The sequence below is a fragment of the Phocoena sinus genome, chromosome 16 (genome assembly GCF_008692025.1).
Source record: "Phocoena sinus isolate mPhoSin1 chromosome 16, mPhoSin1.pri, whole genome shotgun sequence".
Lineage (NCBI taxonomy): Eukaryota > Metazoa > Chordata > Mammalia > Artiodactyla > Phocoenidae > Phocoena > Phocoena sinus.
In genome coordinates, this window is record NC_045778.1 from 47,512,832 (window position 1) to 47,534,257 (window position 21,426).

Sequence of the window (21,426 nt, forward strand, 5' to 3'; positions counted from 1 at the left end):
TAAAATAGATAGCTAGTAGGAAGCAGCTGCATAGCACAGGAAGATCAGCTTGGTGCTTTGTGACCACCTAGAGTGGTGGGACAGGGAGGGTGGGAGGGAGACGCAAGAGGGAGAAGATATGGGGATATATGTATATGCATACCTGATTCACTTTGTTGTGAAGCAGAAACTAACACACCATTGTAAAGCAATTATGCTCCAATAAAGATGTTAAAAATATTAAAAATTTTTTAAAAAGTATGTTGGATAAAAAAAATTAAATTAAATTAAAAAAAAAAGAGTATGTTGGGGTGATATTGAAAAATACCAGAATAAGGAACTCTAAAAACCCTCTCATCTATAAAAGCAATGAAAATACTGGCAAAAATTGTCAGAATAAACTTTTTTCAGAACTCTGGGAATTAACCACAGGCTTGCAGCAATCAGAGGAGCTTTTCTTCAAGGAAAATGGCTGAATATCAGTAAGAATAGATTAGTCTGATTTTACCTTGCTCTATTCCCATCACACCCCTTCCCAGCTCTGCAATAATCTTGAAAACCAAGAGCCTGCAATCATGGTAAAAACCAGCAGCCTGGCAACCAATGGAGGGCAATACAGGGTTAGAGTTCCTTCTAAGCTCCATTCCCAGAAAAATTGTCATTATTTGACCTGTCTGATAGTTACCTGGAACCACCAGAACACTGTCTATATTTAATTTGACTCAGAGCTTACCGACTCACTGTAAACAATCTTTTTCTCAGTAGAAATAGTTTTCTATTATTTGTAGAAAGAGGGGTAATTGTTTAACATTACAGCTGCGAGATGTGGTAGATAATAATTGGGGCAAATAACAGAAGCTTAAAATGAAAAGCTAGGGAAAGGCATGTGCATAGGGATATTTGAAGAGCACAGACATATTCCTAGTAATCCAGAAGGCCAAGCACATGCATAGAGATGTGACCATATCCAGGGCTAAGTTCAGAAAAGAGCTGAAAAGAATCTAAACTCTCACTTCTGCCTAACCTTGAGGCTCTGTGAAAACAGGAAGTAAAAGCTAAGGCAGAGCTGCTCACTGCCTGTTAGAGTGTTGAAGATTCTCCCAAACACACACGGAGCCTGGGGGGACTCATTGGTTCCAGGCATTTAAGGAAATCTTTGTCCAATCATAAGCCAAATGCTAAGCTAGCCAGCAGAAACTCCAGTGGCCACCCATGATGAAGAAATCAGACATTAAAAAAGTTAGTTTAGAAAAATCAACAAAACAAACAACAACTGAGACAAACCACTGGGAGGTGGGAGAATCTGATTTTTAAGAGTTGTCACGTTATATTATTTAAAATGTAAGTTTTCAACACAAAATTAGGAGACATGCAAAGAAACAAAAAGTATGGCTCACATAGAGGACAAAGTCAGTCAATAGAATCTGTCCCTGAGAAAGCCCAGACACTGTACTTACTAGAAAAAGATTTAAATCAGCTATTTTAGTTGTGTTCAAAGAACTAAAGAAGATTATATCTGAAGAAATAAAGGAAAGCATAAGAATGACTTCTCACTAAATAGAGGAGATCAATAAAGAGACAGAAATTCTAAAACAGAGTCAAATGAAAATTCTGGAGTTGAGAAGTAAAATAATAGAAGTGAAATTTTCACTAGAGGGGCTCAGTAGAAGATTTGAGCAGGTAGAAGAAAGAATTAGCAAACTTGAAGATAGATCAACTGATATTATCAAGTCTAAGGAAGAGAAAGGTAAATGATAAAGAAAAAATAAAGCCTCAGAAACCTGGGAAACACTATCAAATTACCAACATATGTATAATGAGAATCACAGAAGGAGAGAGGAAAGAAAGGAGTAGAGAGAATATATAAAGAGATAATGTCAAAAACATTCCAAATTTGATGAAAACCTTTAATCTACACATCTAAGAAGCTCAACAAACTTGAAGGATAAAATCAAAGAGAGTCACACCTAAACACATAATAAAACTGCTGCAATACAAAGACAAAGAGAACTTTGAAGTGGCAAGAGAGAATGACTCATCATGTAAAAGGGATCCTCGATAATATTAGCAGCTGATATCTCATCAGAAACCATGAAGTAAGAATACAGTGTCAATGACATATTCAAAATGCTGAGAGAAAAGTACATCAACCAAGAATTAAATATTCAGCAAAACTATCCTTCAAAAATGAAGGTGAAATCAAGACATTTTCAGAAAAACAAAAAACTGAAAGAATCCATTGCTGGAAGACCTGCCCTATTAGTATGAGTAATACTAATACTTCAGAATAAAATGAAAGGTCACTAGACAGTAACTCAAATCCACATGAAGAAATAAAGAGCACTGGTAAAGATAACTATATAGGTAAATATAAAAGACAGTATAAAATATTTTTTGTTTGTAACAGTTTATCTGATTTAAAAGACAGCTTTATAGAGCAATAAATTCTAAATCTGTGTTTATGTGCATGCAATGTAAAATGTAATTTGTATGACTGTAACAGCACAAAGTAAGGGGGAGAGAATGGAGCTATATAGGGACAAAAGTTTTGTGTACTAATGAAATTAAGCTGGTATTAATCCAAACTAGATTGTTATAAATTAAAATGTTAACTGTAAGCCCAGAGAAACCACTAAGAAGATAACTTTTAAAAACCATAGTAAAAGAAACAGCAAGGGAATTAAAATGGTACACTAGAAAATATCTACTTAATACAAAAGAAGGCAGTAATGGAGGAATCAAGGAACAAAAAAGACATTAGGAAACTAGTAGCAAAATGGCAGACGTGAATCCTACCACCTCAGTAATTACACTAAGTGTAAATGGCTTAAACATTCCAATTAAAAGCCCAAGATTGTCAGATGGTTAAAAAACCTGATCCAACTCTATGCTGTCTACAAGAGACACACTTTAGATTCAAAGACACAAACAGGTAGAAAGTTAAAGGATGCAAAAAGATATATTATGCAATAATAGAACTGAAGTGATTATACTAATACCAGAAAAAAGAGTTTAAGACAAAAACTGTTACTAAAGACAAAGAAGGATGTTTACAATAATAAACATATATGCATCTAACAGAGTACCAAAATACATGAAGCAAAACCTGCCAGAAGTGAATGGAGATATAATGGTAAGAGACATCAATCCCTCACTTTTAGTAATGTATAGAATAATCAGACAGGAGATCATTAAGGAAATAGAGGAAGTGAACAACACCATAAACTGATTAGACCTGAGAGACATACTGAACACTCCACCTAATGAAAGTGGAATAACACATTCTTCTCCAGTACACATGGAACATTCTCTAGGATAGACCTATGTTAGACAATAAAACAAATTTCAGTAAATTTAAAAGGATTGATGTCATACAAAGTATGGTCTCTGATCACAATAGAATAAAATTAGAGATCAATAACAGACAGAAATTCAGAAATATGTGGAAATTAAACAATGCACACCCAAATAACCAAAGACTCAAAGAAGAAATAAGGGAAATTAGAAAATACTTTTCCAGCTTTATGGGATGCAGATAAGCAGTGCTTAGAGGGAAATCTGTGTCTGTAAAGCCCTATATTAAAAAGAACAATGACCCCAAATCAATAAACTAATCTTCCACCTTAAGAAACTAGAAAAAGAAGAGCAAACTAAACCCAAAGAAAGAAGAAGGAAGAAAATGATGAATATTAGAGTGGAAATAAAATAGACAATAGAAAAATGACAGAGAAAATCAATGATCTACAGATTCAATATAATCTCTATCAAAATCTCAGCTGAGGGCTTCCCTGGTGGCGCAGTGGTTGAGAGTCCGCCTGCCGATGCAGGGGACACGGGTTCGTGCCCCGGTCCGGGAAGATCCCACATGCCGCGGAGAGGCTGGGCCCATGAGCCATGGCCGCTGAGCTTACGCGTCCGGAGCCTGTGCTCCGCAACGGGAGAAGCCACAACAGTGAGAGGCCCGCGTACATCAAAAAAAAAAAAAAAAAAAAAAATCTCAGCTGACTCCTTCAAAATTCATATGGGAATTCAAGGGACATAGAATAGCCAATGCAATCTTAAGGAAAAAAAAAAAAAACCAGACGATACACTTCCTAATTTCAAAACCTACTATGGAGCTACAGTAATCAAGACAGTGTGGTACTGGCCATAAGACAGACATATAGATCAGTGAAATAGAACAGGGACTCCAGAAATCAATCCATATGTTATGACAAATTGATTTTGACAAGGTGCTAAGACCATTCAATGGGAGAAAGAATGGTCTTTTCAACAAATGGTGTTGGGGCAATCAGATATCCACATGCAAAAAAATGAAGTGTTTTAATGTAGGTTTTATTATTATTTAGGTATGGCAAGACCAACAGATCAGGAGATGATTGTAACAGATAGTTTGTTATACTCACAGATCCCAAGAGAAAGGGGCATGCTACATTATGGGGTACCACACGAGGAAGCATCAAGTTCAGTCAGGAGGTAGAGGGAGAGGGGGAAATTGTGGGCAAGACCATTTATAGTGGTTTCTCTGGTAAGTAACAGGTAAACCAGGATAAACAGGTTTAGAACTGGCTAATTTGAATAATTTTAGCAGGCTCTGAGGCAGAGGGGCTGTCCCTAAATTGTATGGTACATGGCCCTGGGGTAATTAAGACAGGTGAATAGTAGCCCAGAGTGTGAGAGCCTGATGAAAGATGTGGCTGAATGTATGGGCTTTGGATTGGTTGGTTTGCATTTGAAAGGAACACTCAGGGTTGAATTGTTTATTATCTCTAAGAATTGGCTAACCCTGGGTGGGGCAATTTTTCTAGGATCAGCAAGACCCCAGATGTTGAATCATCAGAATACAGAAAATAAAAGACATGGTTAATACAAATTGGACCCCTATCTCACACCATACAAAAATTAACCCCAAACAGGTCAAAGATATAAATGTAAGAGCTAAAACAATAAAGTCTTAGGAGGAAACACAGGTATAAATCTTCATGACCTTGGCTTAGGCAATGGTTTGTTAGATGCTAATAGTGTAAGCAACTAAACTAACAATAGATAAGTTGGACTTCATCAAAATGAAAAACTTTTGTGCTTCAAAGGACACTATCAAGAAAGTGAAAAGATACACACAGAATGGTGAACTATCTGCATATCATATATGATAGACTTTTATCTTAAAAAAATAAAGAACTCTTATAATTCAATATAATAAGATAAATAACCCAGTGAAAAAGTGGACAAATGATCTGAGTAGACATTTTTTCCAAAGAAGATGTACAAATGACTAATAAGTATATGAAAAGATGTCAACATCATTAGTCATTAGGGAAATGCAAATTAAAACCTCAATGAAATAATACCACTTCATACCTCCTAGGATGGTCATAAAAAAGGGACAGTAACAAGCATTGACAAGGATGTAGCAGCACTGAAACCTTCATACTTTGCTGTTGGGAATGTAAAATGGTGAAATGCATTTGGAAACCAATTTGGCAGTTCTTAAAAAATTATACATAGTGTTAGATATGACTTAGCAATTCCACTTGTAGGTGTGTACCCAAGACAATTGAAAATATATGTCTACACAAAAATTTGTATATGAATGTTCATAGCAGTATTATTCATAATGGCCAAAATACTGAAGCAATCAAAATGTGGATCAAGTGATGAATGATAAACAACTGATGAATGGAATATTATCCAGCCAGAAAAAAGAATGAAGTCATGCTACAACATGGATGATCCTTGAAAATATTACTAACTGAAAAACAGGCTGACACAAAAGTCCACAAATTGTATGATGCCACTTATATAAAATGTCTGGAATAGGTAAACACACAGAAACAGAAAGAAGATTAATAGTTGCCAGAGGTGGGAATGGGGAGTGACCATTAATGGGCATAGAGTTTCTTTTCAGAGTATGAAAATGTTCTGGAATTAGATAGAGGTGATGGTTGCAAGTCAAAACACAACTTTGGGGCTTCCCTGGTGGCGCAGTGGTTGAGAGTCCGCCTGCCGATGCAGGGGACACAGGTTCGTGCCCCGGTCCGGGAAGATCCCACATGCCGCGGAGCGGCTGGGCCCGTGAGCCATGGCCGCTGAGCCTGTGCGTCCGGAGCCTGTGCTCCGCAGTGGGAGAGGCCACAACGGTGAGAGGCCCGCGTACCGAAAAAAAAAAAAAAAAAAAAAAGAAAACACAACTTTGTGAAGGTACTAAAAACACTAAATTGTAAACCTTAAAGGGTGAATTTTATGATATGTGAATTATATCTCAATTAAAAAAAGAGGACACTGGGTTGATATTAGTTTCCTATGGCTGCTGTAACAAATTACCCCAAGCTTGGTGGCTTATATAACAGAACTTTACTTTCTTACAGTTCTGGAGGCTACAGGTTTGAAATCAGTCTCGCTGGGCCAAAATCAAGTTGTTGGCAAGGCTGTGCTCTCTCCAGAGGCTCTAGGAGAGAAGCTGTTCCTTGCCTCTTTCAGGTTCTGGTGGCTGCCAACACAATGTTCCTTGACTTAAACTTGCATCACTCTAATCTCTGCCTCTGTGGTCACAGTGCCTCCTCCTCTTCTGTGTTTTGTGGTAAATCTGTCCCTGCATCTCTCTTATAAAGGCACTTGTGATTTGATTTAGGGTCCACCAGATAATTCAGGGTAAACTCTTCATCTAAAGACTTAACTTAAGCATGTCTGCAAAAATTCTTTTTCCTTATAACATTTACAAGTTCCAGGGATTAGAACCTGATATATTTAGGTGTCCATTATTCAGCATACTAAAGGGTTTGATTGAATTAGGAACCACCAATCTATAAGATCACAGCTCCTTAGAATGATGTAGAGGAATCCCAATTTTCCTCCACCCTCCCTTTGCAGCTTTATCTCTTCCCCTTGGATTCTCTGATCTAGCCACACTGAACTTTATGCCATGCTTTGTCATCCTTTCATGTCTTTGTGTATATTGCTCCCTCCATAAACATACTCTCCTCTCTTTGTCACACTCCCAATCTTTCAGGTCCTTATTAATGACCTCTCTGTAAATCCTTTCACAGCTTCTCTATGAAAAAGTGACATCTCTATCCTCTTTACTGCTATAGCACTTCTATTTTGACACATATCACTTGGTATTTTATTAATCTGTTTACATATTTGGTTATCCTACTAGACCATGTTTCTTAAAGCAGGGACAATATAATGTTAATCTACATATGTGTTAAGCAAAATGTTTGGCATATAAAAGGCATAAAAACACATGTATTTTGAATGAATGAGTTAACAGTTGATTATCAATGGTCATTGTAAGTACCCAAGTAATCGCTGCTCATTAAGAACAGGCTTGAATTAAATTTTACTCATTCAGGACTTTTGCTGCTTGTGGAAATATCCTGCTCTCTCAATTTTTGAGAGTTATCCCAATGGTTCTATGTGACCTAGATTTGTTTGGAAGAACATTTGATTTTTTTTACAAATATGGATATGTAAATCAAATTTCTCAGTGTGCTATTTAATATAATTTCTTGAATTTTACTTCTTGAATATTATCATATTTAAATAGCATTCAATCCTGTCCTTTAACAAAATGTTTTAATTTTCCTTCAGAAAACAAGAATTCAAATTATTCTAGATGTTAAATTCCAGGACTTCCCCCAACTTTTTTCCCTCTTTCCCCATCACCCAAAGACTACCATGGACTTGTAAGGTAAATTTTACCTTTAGGAGAGACATCAGTTAGCAGAAGTGTACTTCTGATTATTCTGAGAAAATAAACTGAAAAATCAATGCAACAAGAACATAAATAAAAATCAACATGCTTTCCATAAACCAGAAGGATATAAATTCTTTCTAAATATAGTAATACCAAATAATTTATCCATTCTCAGTAAATTAGCCATAATAAATATTGAGACAGGTTTTTTAATCATATGTTTGGAATTTGGTCCCAGAAAATATTGGAATAGTTGGACAGAAATCAAATACCTTTAGCATTCACAGTCTCAGACTGTCAAAACACCACACACTGGAATGGGGGGGTCTAATTGAATGAATTCTCTAGTAAACTAAAAGTTAGGCAGAGATTCTTTTTTCCTGATAATTCAAGATTCTGCATTGCTCAAGAATCACGATTATCATGAGCAATTCTCTAACAGTTCTGCTATAGGATAAAAGGTGTCAGAGATATAATTGAATATGGCCAGGCCCTAGGAAATACCATATAAGATGGTGTTTTGCATCACCTTTTTGATGCTGATTTGCTTATTTTTTAAAAGATAATGCAGGGGGGATTCTGGGCAGATACAGCACAGAAGTAATTATGTTCTATAAAAATAAAACAAGTAGGGTAGAAAAATTAAAAGCCTGCAGACAACATCTCAAACAAAATGAAGTGACAAAGTATCACACAAATCCTCATACATGGCTGCTGAAACCGGGAGAGTGCTCTGCATAATCCAATTCATAGCTAGTGCAAAGCATCTGTGATTCATTAGATCTGAAGGTGATGGACCCGTCTGGGCCATATAAATTCTCAAAATTAACAAACCAAAGCTACCTAATAAGACAGAGTCTCACACTATAGAGAAAGTTTTGGGAGGAGAACCCATTGAACACACTGGAGCAAAAGGATAGAGGAAAGAAAAGGGCCAGTCAAAAGTGGGATAGAGAGCAGAGGAAGCAGATCTCAGAAAGTATGAGGACATATTTTTGATCACACCTTTCAAAAGAAGGAGCTTCTCAAAATCTATTTTGCCTCACACCTCCCTTCTCAAAGTATAGGAAATCTCATTCACTGAAACTAAGCAGAATAAAACTGTTCATACAACGTTCTGTTCATACAACAATAAGACAAATGAGAAGAGGCAGAATAATTTCCCTACAGATGATACAAACAGGCCAGAGAGTTATATGATGGAAGTTCCAGAGGAAGAAAACCAGAGCAACGAATAGAACAAATACTAAACATAGTTTTTTTAAAAAAATATGATCAAAACTATATATTGAAAGAGTGCATCATGTCCCTGGAACAATCAACCAAGAACAGCCATTGCTGAGATATATTCTAGTAAAACTTTGGGACTTTAATCGTCTTAAAGCTAAAAGTTTCTTTAAAAAAATAAATCTTTTGAGTATCCAAACAAAAAGACCAAGTCAATTATAAAGAAAAGAAGCTCAGATTATTATCAGACTCTTTGACAGCAATATTTTATGCAGAAGACAATGGGGTATCACATTAAAACACTCAAAGGAAGAAAAATGTGAGCCACGGATTTTATAACCAGCCAAAATGATTTTCAAGTAAAAAGGCCATATACAAACTGTGATGAACATTTGAGAACTCAGAAAATATTAATTACCTACACTTTTACTGAGTGATGTCTAAGAGAAGAAGGTTTAGATAAGCAATTATTGAAGAGATATTGACACAAGTAATGATGAGCAGCCCACTAGTTAATGAATTGAATTTTCCTTAGAAATAATCTAGCCAATAGACTAAAATATCACATTTTTAAAAATCTCTAATGAATTAATGGATCTTGGCAATGATCATTAATAGTCGACAAGAGCTTACCTCCTGATAGAAGAATACGGTATCACTTACTAAGTGATCTTCTCTAAATATGAATCTGAGTATGATCTGAATATGATCAACCTTCTCTATCTACCCATCAATTTATAGGAAATACTGGCTTCACATGAACATGTTAAGTAACACCATGGAGAAGCATTCAGCAAAATGCAGACCGTAGAAACTATAAAGGATAAACAACCCCTGGTTTCCTCAACAAAAAAAAGGCAAGGGAGAAAAAGAAAGGATTAAAAGGAACTTAAGAGACATAAATCCATTGCTCATATTGCAATTGCAGTTATAGTGTAAACTCTTATTTTGATCTCGATCAAACACACAAACTGTTACACATACACAGATATGAAAATTAGGGAAATATGAACATTGACTAGCTATTTGATAATATTAACTAATTATTGGCAGGATAGTTGATATTTAGAAATTATTGTTAATATTTGTGGGTGTATTTAACTATTGTGTTTATGGCTTTAAAGAAATTCACACTGAAATACAGATAAAACAACAAGATGCCTGAGATTTCCATAAAATAATTGTGGGGGACATGGGGACCTAGATAAACAAGTATGACCATGTACTAATGATTGCTGAATCTGGATTCACTATTCTACACTCTCTACATTTATATACATTTGCAGATTTATATCATAAAAATTTAAAAATAAAAGGTCAGTGGGGAGAACCTATTTTGATTAATTGAAGAGTGCTTGTAGATTTTTTTTTTTTCTGGCTAACTGAAACACATAAAGTCTTCCAGTATAACACAGGATAGAATTCTAGTTTGTAATGCCTATACTATTCATTAGTAACATTGTGTAATTTACAATAAAAGCAATTTTCTATTAAATTCCTTCAAATTTACAATTTCCATACCTTTCTCATTTGGCAGTCTTACTTGGAAACTTTGTTAGTGTAACATAAGGCAGGTTTAAAGGCTTCAGTGAGTTGTAGAAAGGGCATGCAACCGAGAATCGTGTGACCTTGGTTTCTACCCTGCCTCTGCCCCTGGGAATCTCTGTGACCTGGCACAAACTGTTTAATCATTCTAAGTCTTAGTTTCATCATCTGTATAATGAAGGAGTTGGACTTAACCTTTTCTGCAGTTCAGACCTCTGCTATCTCTATTTTTTTTTTTTTTTGGACATTTTATTCTGAAAAACTATGAAAGGATTTTCCTAAAAACAGATAGGAAGGAGTTTAAAACTATTTTCTAAACCCTTAAGTCATGGGCCAAATAATATTCAAAATGGAACAGTAATTTACCCAGAGAAGGAAGCATAATTTTGAATTAGAGAAAGGGGAAAATTCAACTCAAGTTTAAAGAGAAAAATCTGAAGATCATAACAAATCCTGATCTTATCAGGAAGAAGCAAACTGGTGCTACAACGGAAAACTCAAGCTTGATAACACAAGGTACATAAGTAACATAGTAAAGAGAAACCATGAGATAACCTGGACACTTAACTCAGCATCACCCCAATTCCATCTAGTTTATTCTTGGGTAATTTTAGTAAAATCCAGTATACTTGGGATTATCCAAAACACAAACATACAAGCATTGAAAGGGTTACGAAATAGGCAAAGCTAAGGGAATTAGGATCAGTTGGCCCAGGGAAAAGAATGCTGGAGTAGAGGGAAGCTATAATAACAACCTTCAAAAAGGCAAAGAAATATTATCCAGATGAAGATAAGGAGCTGTTTTAGTCAGCTGGGCAGAGTCAGGGCTTATATTACAGAAGAAAGAATTATAGTTAGGTTTAGGAAAAACTCCCTGGCACCTGGGAAATTGGAAATGTTTCTTCTCTGGAGATCTTTAAGCACCGGGAAGGCAACTGACTACCTTGAGATGATTTTAGTGTAGGCTTCTTGAAGTTGTGAGGATAACTAAATGATGCATGTCTAGTGATTTACTTCCAAATCTCATAGATGTGGGTGAAAATAATTGCTTTGGTGTGGACTGCAGATACAAATCTGGCAGACATAGATCAGGCCTCATTTCCTTCTCCGATTCTTTCAATTTCCTGCTCCCTTGAACTATCATAATTGTCAACATCAAAAAGTTCTTATTTAGCTTTAGGTGCACGTGGAATATGCCAGCCCACTGCCAATAAAAGAACATAATCTCCATCCTCTTGAGTATCCAGTTCCTCTCCCCAAGAAAAAATGCAACATAGTCATAGGGATGTAATGTACAGCACAGCACAGAGCATATAGTCAATAATATCATATTAACTTTGTATGGGGTATAATCTATGAAAATATCAAATCATTATGTTGTACATGTGAAAAAAAACCTTTTGTTATACAAATGCAACACAGAAAGGCTGGCTTATGGTTTTCATTGCTGATTTAGTTTGATTTGTGATTCTTTTTTCTACAGTTACACTCTCTTAGGTTCCTTTATGGCTGAGAGGGTAAGAGAAAGAGAGATGACTGTGTTATATATGACTGATGTGTTAGGAGAGAACAAATACTACTAGTGCAGAGGAGGAGAGGGGCGTGAGAATTAAGATAATAGGTGATTGGACTTCCCTGGTGGTGCAGTGGTTGAGAGTCCACCTGACGATGCAGGGGACGTGGGTTCGTGCCCCGGTCCAGGAGGATCCCACATGCCGCGGAGCGGCTGGGCCTATGAGCCATGGCCGCTGAGCCTGCACGTCCGGAGCCTGTGCTCCGCAACAGGAGAGGCCACAACAGTGAGAGGCCCGCGTACCGCAAAAAAAACAAAAAAGATAATAGGTGACATCATCATATGAGGAAAATGGAGGGAAAATAGCAGGAGTTAGTGTAAATAAATGAAGAAAGGCCAACTTTAGCTTCTTTAGTAGGTCAACAAATATTTATTAAGTGCTAGGAACAAAATGCAAATGCACGGTTCTAGTCTTCATGGTGCCTGCCACTGCCCTGCTACAGCTGCTGGCCTAACCAAGGGGATCATAATTACTGGGGCTAAAAAGGACAGCCATGCCCCTGCTTTGAAAGTCATTTTTAGAGCACTCTGATTTCAGTTTTAGTATTTGTAATACTCTGTAATACAGGGAAATCTGTTTTTTTGTGGGCAAAACATGAATGACATTGGTGACCTGACTTGCAGACTTGGTTAACACACAGCATAAAATGCTTCCATCTAAGGAAATAGCTATTAGTATGAACTTTGGCTCTTCTGTCCTCTCTACTGCTTTGCTGAATTTTTTTCATACTTGCCTTTACCTCTGCCCCCTACTTCCAGTGCTAGCTCAAAAAAGATGAAAGAAGAGGCCAGCTGTTAAAGAGATGTACACATATCACATAAATGCAATTGTTTAATGTGTTTAAACTATACCTTCAGCACCTCAGGTAAGGGTGTCTGGAAAGTGGCCAAAATACATCTTAAAAAGATAATCGTGGTGACTTACAAGGAAAAGAGTTGTTCACTTAGATGTGAAAGTTTTTCTTTTCCATTTCTTTTTTCTTTAACCTGTAAGCTTTATGCAGTGAGATGAAACTTCTCCCTTTCCACATTTTAGATACTGAATAATACTGAATTTTCAATTTGGTGTTTTACATAATGTAAATTTTTTATTTGGAAAATTCTTTTTGGCTTATTGTTCAATAGTTACTTTTATAACTTTCCTTGTTCCAAAAAGGATTTGAGTTGGCTTATTGGTAAATTATTTCTTTATGAAAAGTATGATTTGTTTTAATTGTGTGTGTGTGTGTGTGTGTGTGTGCACGCATGTATATGTGTGTTTTGATAATGCATTGAGGAGAAAAAACCATAGTGGAGACCCATTTCTGAGAATACAATTAATAAATAAAATAAAATTCAATTTACAAAAATGTTACTTTACACCAAATTGTTCAACGGTTCAAGAAATTATCTACTATGTAAAATTATTTACACATATGGTATGGATAAAAACAAATAAGAATCTATACACAAGGTCATTTAGTCATTTGTTGAATGTTCACTGATACCACCATTTCCAATCAGAGGGATCAGGAATGACTTCTCAGTTTCAGGTATTGTTTGTGAACATTTTCAGAGTAATGCGATTAGGAAGTAATTTAATTAGCCTTATTTTCCATTTGGGATCCAAAATCAGGAAAAAGAACATGTGCAAGAACACGCATCTCAAGGCATTTGAAATACATTTCTCCACCCTGTGCCATAAGAACAAAGTTCATGTACTAATATTAGATGAATCACAATTTCTTTCTTACTTCTGCAAGAGCCATCACATATATGAATCATTAATTTCAGTTTCAAATGATTTAAATAGAGCCCAGAAAGATTTTATGAGTCATTAGAGCCTCTGACTTAGTGATTTTGTATCTCACTCTCCACTTTCTCATAAGAAATCAATTCTAGACTGCAGGCCATCTCCCCTATATCTGACAATGAATGTCACTTATGATATTCAAGTGATTAAATAAAGCAACAGAGTCAAATTAATCACTTACTATGCATATAAAATGCCCTTTACTTTAAGCTTCCAAACTGAAGGAACTCTGTCAGTTAGTTGTTTGAAAAATTGCTGGTGGAGTTGAAATTCATTTTTGATAGCTGACAGCTTTTTGTTTTCAAAACTTTTTAGCTTTCGTTTTTTAAGAGAAATTACCTGGAAGTCTGTCAGCGCAGTAGCTCTGGGTTCTACACTCTGAAGAGCAGGCTTCACTTATTGATATTTGTCTTAATATCTACTGCCATATCAAAGGTCAGCAAACTTTTTCTGTAAAGGGACAGATCGTAAATATTTCAGACTTTGTGTGCCATACAGACTCTGTTGCAAGGACTCAACTTTGACATTATAGCATGAAAGCAGTCACAGACAATACATAAATGAATGAGTGTGTCTGTGTTCCAATACGGCTTTATTTGCAGAAGCAGAAGCCTGGCTGGATTTGGCCCATAAGCTGTAGTTTGCCAACTTTTGGTCTATATAATGGCAATATTCATGAAACAGTGGAGAATACAGGAAAGGTTCTATGCCAAATTTAAGGGCATAGGAGTAAAAATTCAAAGACTTTTTTCTCTTAAAATTTCTTTTTCCAGTTTTATTGAGATATAATTGGTATATAACATTGTATTAGTTTTAGGTGTACAACGCAGTGATTTGATATATGTATAAATTATGAGATGATTACAATAAGTTTAGTTAGTATTGGTTATGTTACATAGTTATAATTTTTTTCTTATGATAAATTTTAAAATGTACTCTCTTAGCTTCTTTCAAATATACAATAAAGTATGTCAACTACAGTCACCATGCTGTACATTCCATCCCCAGGACTTAGTTATAACTAGAAATCTGTACCTTTTGATCACCTTCACTCATTTCACCCACGCCCCACCATCCACCCTAGCAACCACTAATCTGTTTTCTGTATGTATGAGTTCAGGTATTTTAGATTCCACATATAAGTGCTCCCAATAATTTAGGTATGAACATTTAATCATTGTTCCATGTTCTAGAACTTATATATACCCCTATTCATTCCTTGCTTTTGAAAAGGTAGAATTTGTTTCCTCACTGGACCATGGGGAAAATATATGTTGCACGTGTGTTTGTTGTTAGGCGGACTCTAATTCTGTTTCACACCACCTTCATCATTGATTTTGCAAATCTGCCTACTTACTCCTGGTTGATACATTTTCACATACATACTTCATACTGGCTCAAACTCCATGCTTTGTTTTCTTTCCTTTTTTTTTTTTTTCACTTCCATTCCTGCCAAAACACTGAAACTCATTGTTTACGTAATTAGGTCAACAAACATGTATTGATCGTTCTAGGTGCCAGGCCCTATGAAAAAAATGGGACACAGATACAGTCCCTCATGGAGTGCATACTCAGTTAGGAAGACAAGCAAAATTAACAGGTAAAACACAATGTATGAATTAGATAATACTGAAGCACGTCAGAGGGAGAACTAACTATCTGCCTTAAGAAAAATTTTAAAAGATGTAATGATGAGCTGAATATGAAGAACACACAGAAGTTATCCAGGCAGAAAAAGAGGGAAAAGTCTTTCCAAGTAGAGCAAAAGTCATGTGCAAAGGCACAGAGGTGTGTGAGCATACAGAGTGCTCTGGAAACTACAGGTAGTTCAACATGGCCAAAATGAAGGGTGTGGGAGGCTGTTATGGTTAATGATGCTGGAGAGATGAACCTGGGTCACACCATGCTTAGGAGTCTGGACTTTGTTCCACTGAAGAATTTTAAGAAGGAATGTGGTATAATCAGATTTGCATTTCAGAAAGTCTGCAAGTGAGAAATAAAATGGAATCAATGAGAGACGTAAGACAGGGGAACTGTTGAGAGGCCATTCAAATATTTCAGGGAGGAGACGAGAAGGACCTGAAGTAAGATAGTAGTAGTGCAGATGGAGGGAAGGGGAATGAAAATAGAACTCTTATGTTGATCTTATTATTCTAGTATGTACCAGGCATGATGCTTTACCTTCGTGAAATCCTTACAACAATAAAATAAGGAGGATGTTGAATGAAACTACAAGCACCTCATTTTACAGACGAAGAAACTAACTTGGTTAAATAATTTGCTCAGGTTTACAAGACGACAAACATGAGATTTGCACTCCTATCTCTGTGGCTCCAAGCTCACTTTATAAAGTTTTAGGAAATACTACACCATTGATAAGAAGACCAGGGAAGGTGGGAGTTTTGACAAATAGAATGATCAATAATATCAAATGCCTCAACAGAAATTAAAAGAAGAAAGACCTGAACAACATCCAAAGGATTAGAGAGTCATGGATGACCCTAGAGAAGGGTAGTTTCCTTGGAGCAAGGAGGCTTGAGATCAGATGGCACAGGGAAGAGAGATTAATGGGGGGTGAGGTGGTATGGGAAGAACCACTCTCTCAAGACACTTAGCAATAATGAAAATAATCTTAAATATTCTGTAGCTTCCCAATTACTCTCTGTAGATTATACCTCAAACTACTGAACTACGTGACATATAAAAATCTTTACCCATGCTTAGAAAGGTATCTGTTAAACAGTGGGTGCTCTCTAAGTGTCTGTGGAATGAATAAACTTTCTTCTTTACAACTGATTCTGAAGAAAAACTAGAAATATTTAAAATCTATGTTTTGGGTTGCATGTATCTTTTTGAATTATGGTCTTCTCCAGGTATATGCCCAGCACTATTCATTGCAGCACTATCTACAATAGCCAGGACGTGAAAGCAAGCTAAATGTCCATCGACAGAGGAATGGATAAAGAAGATATGGTGTGTATATACAATGGAATATTACTCAGCCATAAAAAGGAATGAAAAGTGCCATCTGCAGAGATGTAGATAGACCTAGAGACTGTCATACAGAGTGAAGTAGGTCAGAAAGAGAAAATCAAATATTGTATAATGTCGCTTATATGTGGAATCTAGAAAAATGGTACAGATGAACTTATTTGCAAAGTAGAAATACAGACACAGCTGTAGAGAATAAAGTTATGGATACCAAGGGGGGGAAGGGGGGTAGGATGAACTGGAAGATTGGGGTTGACATATATACACTGCTATGTATAAAATAGATAACTAATGAGAACCTACTGTATAGCACAGGGAACTTTACTCAATGCTCTGTGGTGACCTAAATGGGAAGGAAATCCAAAAAAGAGGGGATATATGTGTATGTATAACTGATTCACTTTGCTATACAGCAAAAACGAATACAGCATTGTAAAGCAACTATACTCCAATAAAGTTAATTTAAAAAGTAAAATAAAGTCTATATTTTGGACACAGATCTGTTGATGATGTCCAGCCCGAGAAGAATATTCATTCACTACGGTGTTTGAGGAATCTCTTTGGTTCCTTTAAAGGGGGGAGAAAATGTCAACTCCTGTTATTAAGAAGAAAATATAAAGCCAGATCCTTCACCTGAGGTCACATAATGTACCACGGTGGAGGTTGAAGACAAAGATCGCCTGGTTCCCATTCAAATGCTTCCAGTTACAATGCTCCCAAATCCTTCTGCTCTGGCAGTGTCTTTTTCTTTCCTTGATCTTCTTCTTCTGCTCCACTCCCCTTCACTAATCTACATATTATGTTACAGTTCTGGTAATAGCTTTTGCTGACCTGCAGTTTTTTCCTCACATACAAACTAGATCTCCATTCCCAACATTGCCTGACATTCACTCACTCATTCATTCTACAAATACTAAGTATCTGTGTACCAACATTGCTTTTGGCATTGTGAAAACAGCAGTGAATGGCAGTGTGTTCCCTTCCCTCACTTTAAAATGAGCCCACGTTTAAGGGTTTCCACCTACTTGGTATTATACTGACTTGATCTTACATCAACCTGATCTCACACCATCTCTGCTTTGTATTTATGGTCTTCTTCCAAGTAGCTGACCAAATGTTCACTGCTCTATTTGGAGCTTGGCCCAAACTCTTAAGCATCACTGAGGTGAAATGGTGGGGGGCATATTTTCCATTTAACCTTAAGGGCCTCTTCCTTCCTCTTTCAGATAGCTCCTTTCGGTGCTTCAGTGGTTTTTTTGGTCGGCAAATCAGACTCTTTTGCTTTGTCTCCAATTCTCATGTTCAGATATGTTTCAGACAATTTATCTGGTCAGATCTGACCCATTCTATTTTCTATTCCTTTTGCAGACAGTTACAAAGTTTTCCCATGTCAATATCTTCTACTCATAATTTGGGTTTAATAGGTCAGCAACTGAGAATTCTGACCTTATTTTGATCTTCTCATTTTATATTTCATAACAAAGGAAAACAGTCTCCACAGTCACATCTATGCCAAAATTAAAGATATAGAAAATACTTTCTATCTACAGAAATTAATACAAATAACATGTCATTTTCTTATTTAGGCTGATTCTATGTACACACACCTTCCACTTTAAAGAAACTGTAAGGAGTTTAGTTCTGTTAGTTTATTTTTTGATGTCTGGTTACCATGAAGCAAGTATTCTGAATCCATTTGGAAAGATACACAGAAGGCTTACAGTTGGGTCTTCTGTTAATCTAAGTTTGTCTTGAGAGACTGTATCATTACTACTCCAGGAGTGTAATAAAAAGCTTTCCATGAGCATCAGAAAAAAGGTGGTCAAAAAGTCTTAGAGATGAAGGGACATTACCCAAACTCCCTAATTATCTCTTCCCCCCTGGTAACCATAAGTTCATTCTCTAAGTCTGTGAGGGTGTTTCTGTTTTATAAGTTCATTTGTACCATTTCTTTTTAGATTCCACTTATAAGCGGTATCATATGATATTTCTCTTTGTCTGACTTTACACACTGCTATATTTAGAATGGACAACCAACAAGGACCTACTGTATATAGTACAGGGAACTCTGCTTAATATTATGTAACAACCTAAATGGGAAAAGAATTTTAAAAAGAATAGATACATGTATATGTATAACTGAATCACTTTTCTGTATACCTGAAACTATCATAACACTGTTAATCAACTATACTCCAATATAAAATAAAAAGTTTAAAAAAAGAGATAAGGAAATTCAAGTTGCATAATTTTACATATGAGGAAACTGAAGCTGGAAATGATGAGGTTGTTATTTAAAGACTAGTTCAGGGCATAGTTTCCACTTCTTTTCTTTGCTCTACAACTGCTTACTTCATGGGATCTTAAAATGCTATATCTACATGTGTGTGCGTGTACATACCCCTCATCAGATTCTTGAAGAAGATTATGGTTACTATTTGAGACTTGATTTTAGAGGTTCAGCATTGACTATGATGCCTTCTTCTGTGAAATCCTGAAATATATGTGTGCATTTTGCTTACTGTATGAACAGGAAAATTAAAAAAGCAGAAAGGCTCTTTTGAAGTTTTAGTCAAATGCAGTCACTAGCAACTTTTTGGACCTTGTTAACTCTTATTTTAATGACATATAGGGTGGGGGTTAGGAGTTGTAAGTATTGAAAAGACTCCCTTGCTCAGAAATGACCCCTCCAATCAACCTGCCCATTAGGGATTCATTTAGTTAACCAAACTTATCTTTTAAATTGATTGTGATTAGCTCACCAGATTGCTTCTGTGCCTCTTAGATCTAGTGCAATGAATACATTGAAGTTTGATTTTGGGTAGGGAGGAATGCTTTTGAGAAGGGCAGGCAGAAAATCAGGCTGTGGGTGGCTAGAACTCTGGGAGAAATGGATAGAAAGGAGACTGCAAAAGTACCCCAAATCTCTTTCGAGGCTGCCTCCAACCAAAGTACCAGATGGAAAGCACACAGAGAGTAAAAGTATGTGTGAACAGTTACTCAGATCATGCTCTGGGCATGGTTAAAAAGGTCCAACTTTGAACAAAGATATTCCATGGTGTTGGAAAGGCAACAGAAGATCAGGGTGAAAGTTCAAGAGCATATGGGCAAATGAACCCATAATAGATGGTTTTATGAGATGGTAAAATATTTATTTCTCTTTGCCTGTTAATGATGTCAGCTCTCACCTCTCTCCAAATAAATAATCCCGGCTGGAAATAACTAGAGCTCATTATGAAGCACAGAAAGGGTATGTGGCATTTGAAAGCACTGGAATTCAAGAGTGCATAGGTTGCGTTTATGTTCAAAAGATAGATTTTGACTGGATTGTCTGGATTGATGGTATATCCAAAATCTCAACCATGCCGTTTATTAGACTGAGTTGATCTGTACTTTTTTGAATGGCCTTTCCCCCCAATTCCATCAATAAGGTGACTACAGTGTCACTGGTTTCTGTGCCTATAGAAATACTTAAAGAATAAAAGTTGACTTCATATACATTTGTTGGTTATATGATTGAGCTAGTTACTTGATCTTTCTAAGCTTCAGTTTTACTATCTGTAAAATGAGAATAATAGTAGTCCTGTCTCACTGAGTTGCTGTAATTTCGTTAGGATTAAATGAGATGCACACATACAAACCTTAGAATAGAATCTGGCACATAGTAAGCACTCAGTTAGCGTTAGCCCATTACACTCTATAAAGGTCATCTGTTCTTGTTCCCAGACAAGAATGTACGTGAATTGGCTAATCTGAAAATCAAGAACAGGTGGAAGAGAAGGACATACCAATAAGGTTTCAATGGCAACAGTTCTGGTCCTCAAAGTTTCCCCATCCTGTGGCTGACCTGACTTTTGCACTCTTCTGTAAATCTAACCTGTGGGGCTCTTCCTGCCTTCCTCTCCTTGGACCTTCAGTGTTCGGACCATGCTTAGCATGACAAAGCCTATTTCTGCCCTTCCATAACCCTGACCTTGATTTTTGTTTCTGTATTTGCATCAGAGCAACTCTATCTTATAAGTTGAGGCACATTAAAAACTCCCACTCTCTTTTCCTTAGAGAAAATGCTGCAGTGAATTCTAAGTAGGTGAAGGTTTCAAAATTATTCAGTTGCCACCTGATAACCTGACCTCATTTCTTCTCTTTGCTCTTAGAAGAGAAATATGAGAATTATGTTAAATTGGCAAGGTGTATTAAATTTTTTTTGATAACTTTTTTAAACTTTATTTCTACCTGTATTCTTCAAATGTTTTACAACAAGCCTGTGCCATTTTTTGTGATGTAAGAAAACCTTCACTGGCAAATATAATCATATTACCCTTCTGCTTAAATTTGATACGTCCTATGTCTCCTAGCTCCCACCTTGTTGAAAACTGGATAAAAAAACAATGGGGGCGATTTGACAAATATTCTTATGTCTCTTTATGGCAGTAGAGTTGCTGAATGACCGACTGAATTCTTGGGAACCCAGGAAGTAGTGTATTGAAGCCCCAAGATTATCTTATCCCTGTTAACATCTGGGGCTTAATTGAGGGCAAAGATCATATCTTAAAGAATTTTATGTTTATTGTTTATAAACCAGATTCTCATCCTATATAGCTCTATGAGAATTTCCGCAAG

The 21,426-nt window shown here is 36.3% G+C and overlaps 1 protein-coding gene and 1 long non-coding RNA gene across 10 annotated transcripts in view; one reads left to right on the forward strand and one right to left on the reverse strand.

The window, feature by feature from the left end:
- Positions 1-21,426, forward strand: part of LOC116741941 — a 453,695-nt gene that overhangs the window by 263,505 nt on the left and 168,764 nt on the right. The window lies entirely within an intron of this gene.
- RNLS (renalase, FAD dependent amine oxidase) overlaps positions 1-21,426 on the reverse strand; it is a 272,676-nt gene that overhangs the window by 82,035 nt on the left and 169,215 nt on the right. For 2 of the 4 annotated variants that reach the window (XM_032609121.1, XM_032609120.1), the window contains exon 5: positions 7,684-7,740. The exons of the other annotated variants lie outside the window; for them this stretch is intronic. In XM_032609121.1, coding sequence (XP_032465012.1) covers positions 7,684-7,740 — 57 coding nt within the window. The remainder of the gene's footprint in view (positions 1-7,683; positions 7,741-21,426) is intronic. 4 annotated transcript variants of the gene reach the window in all.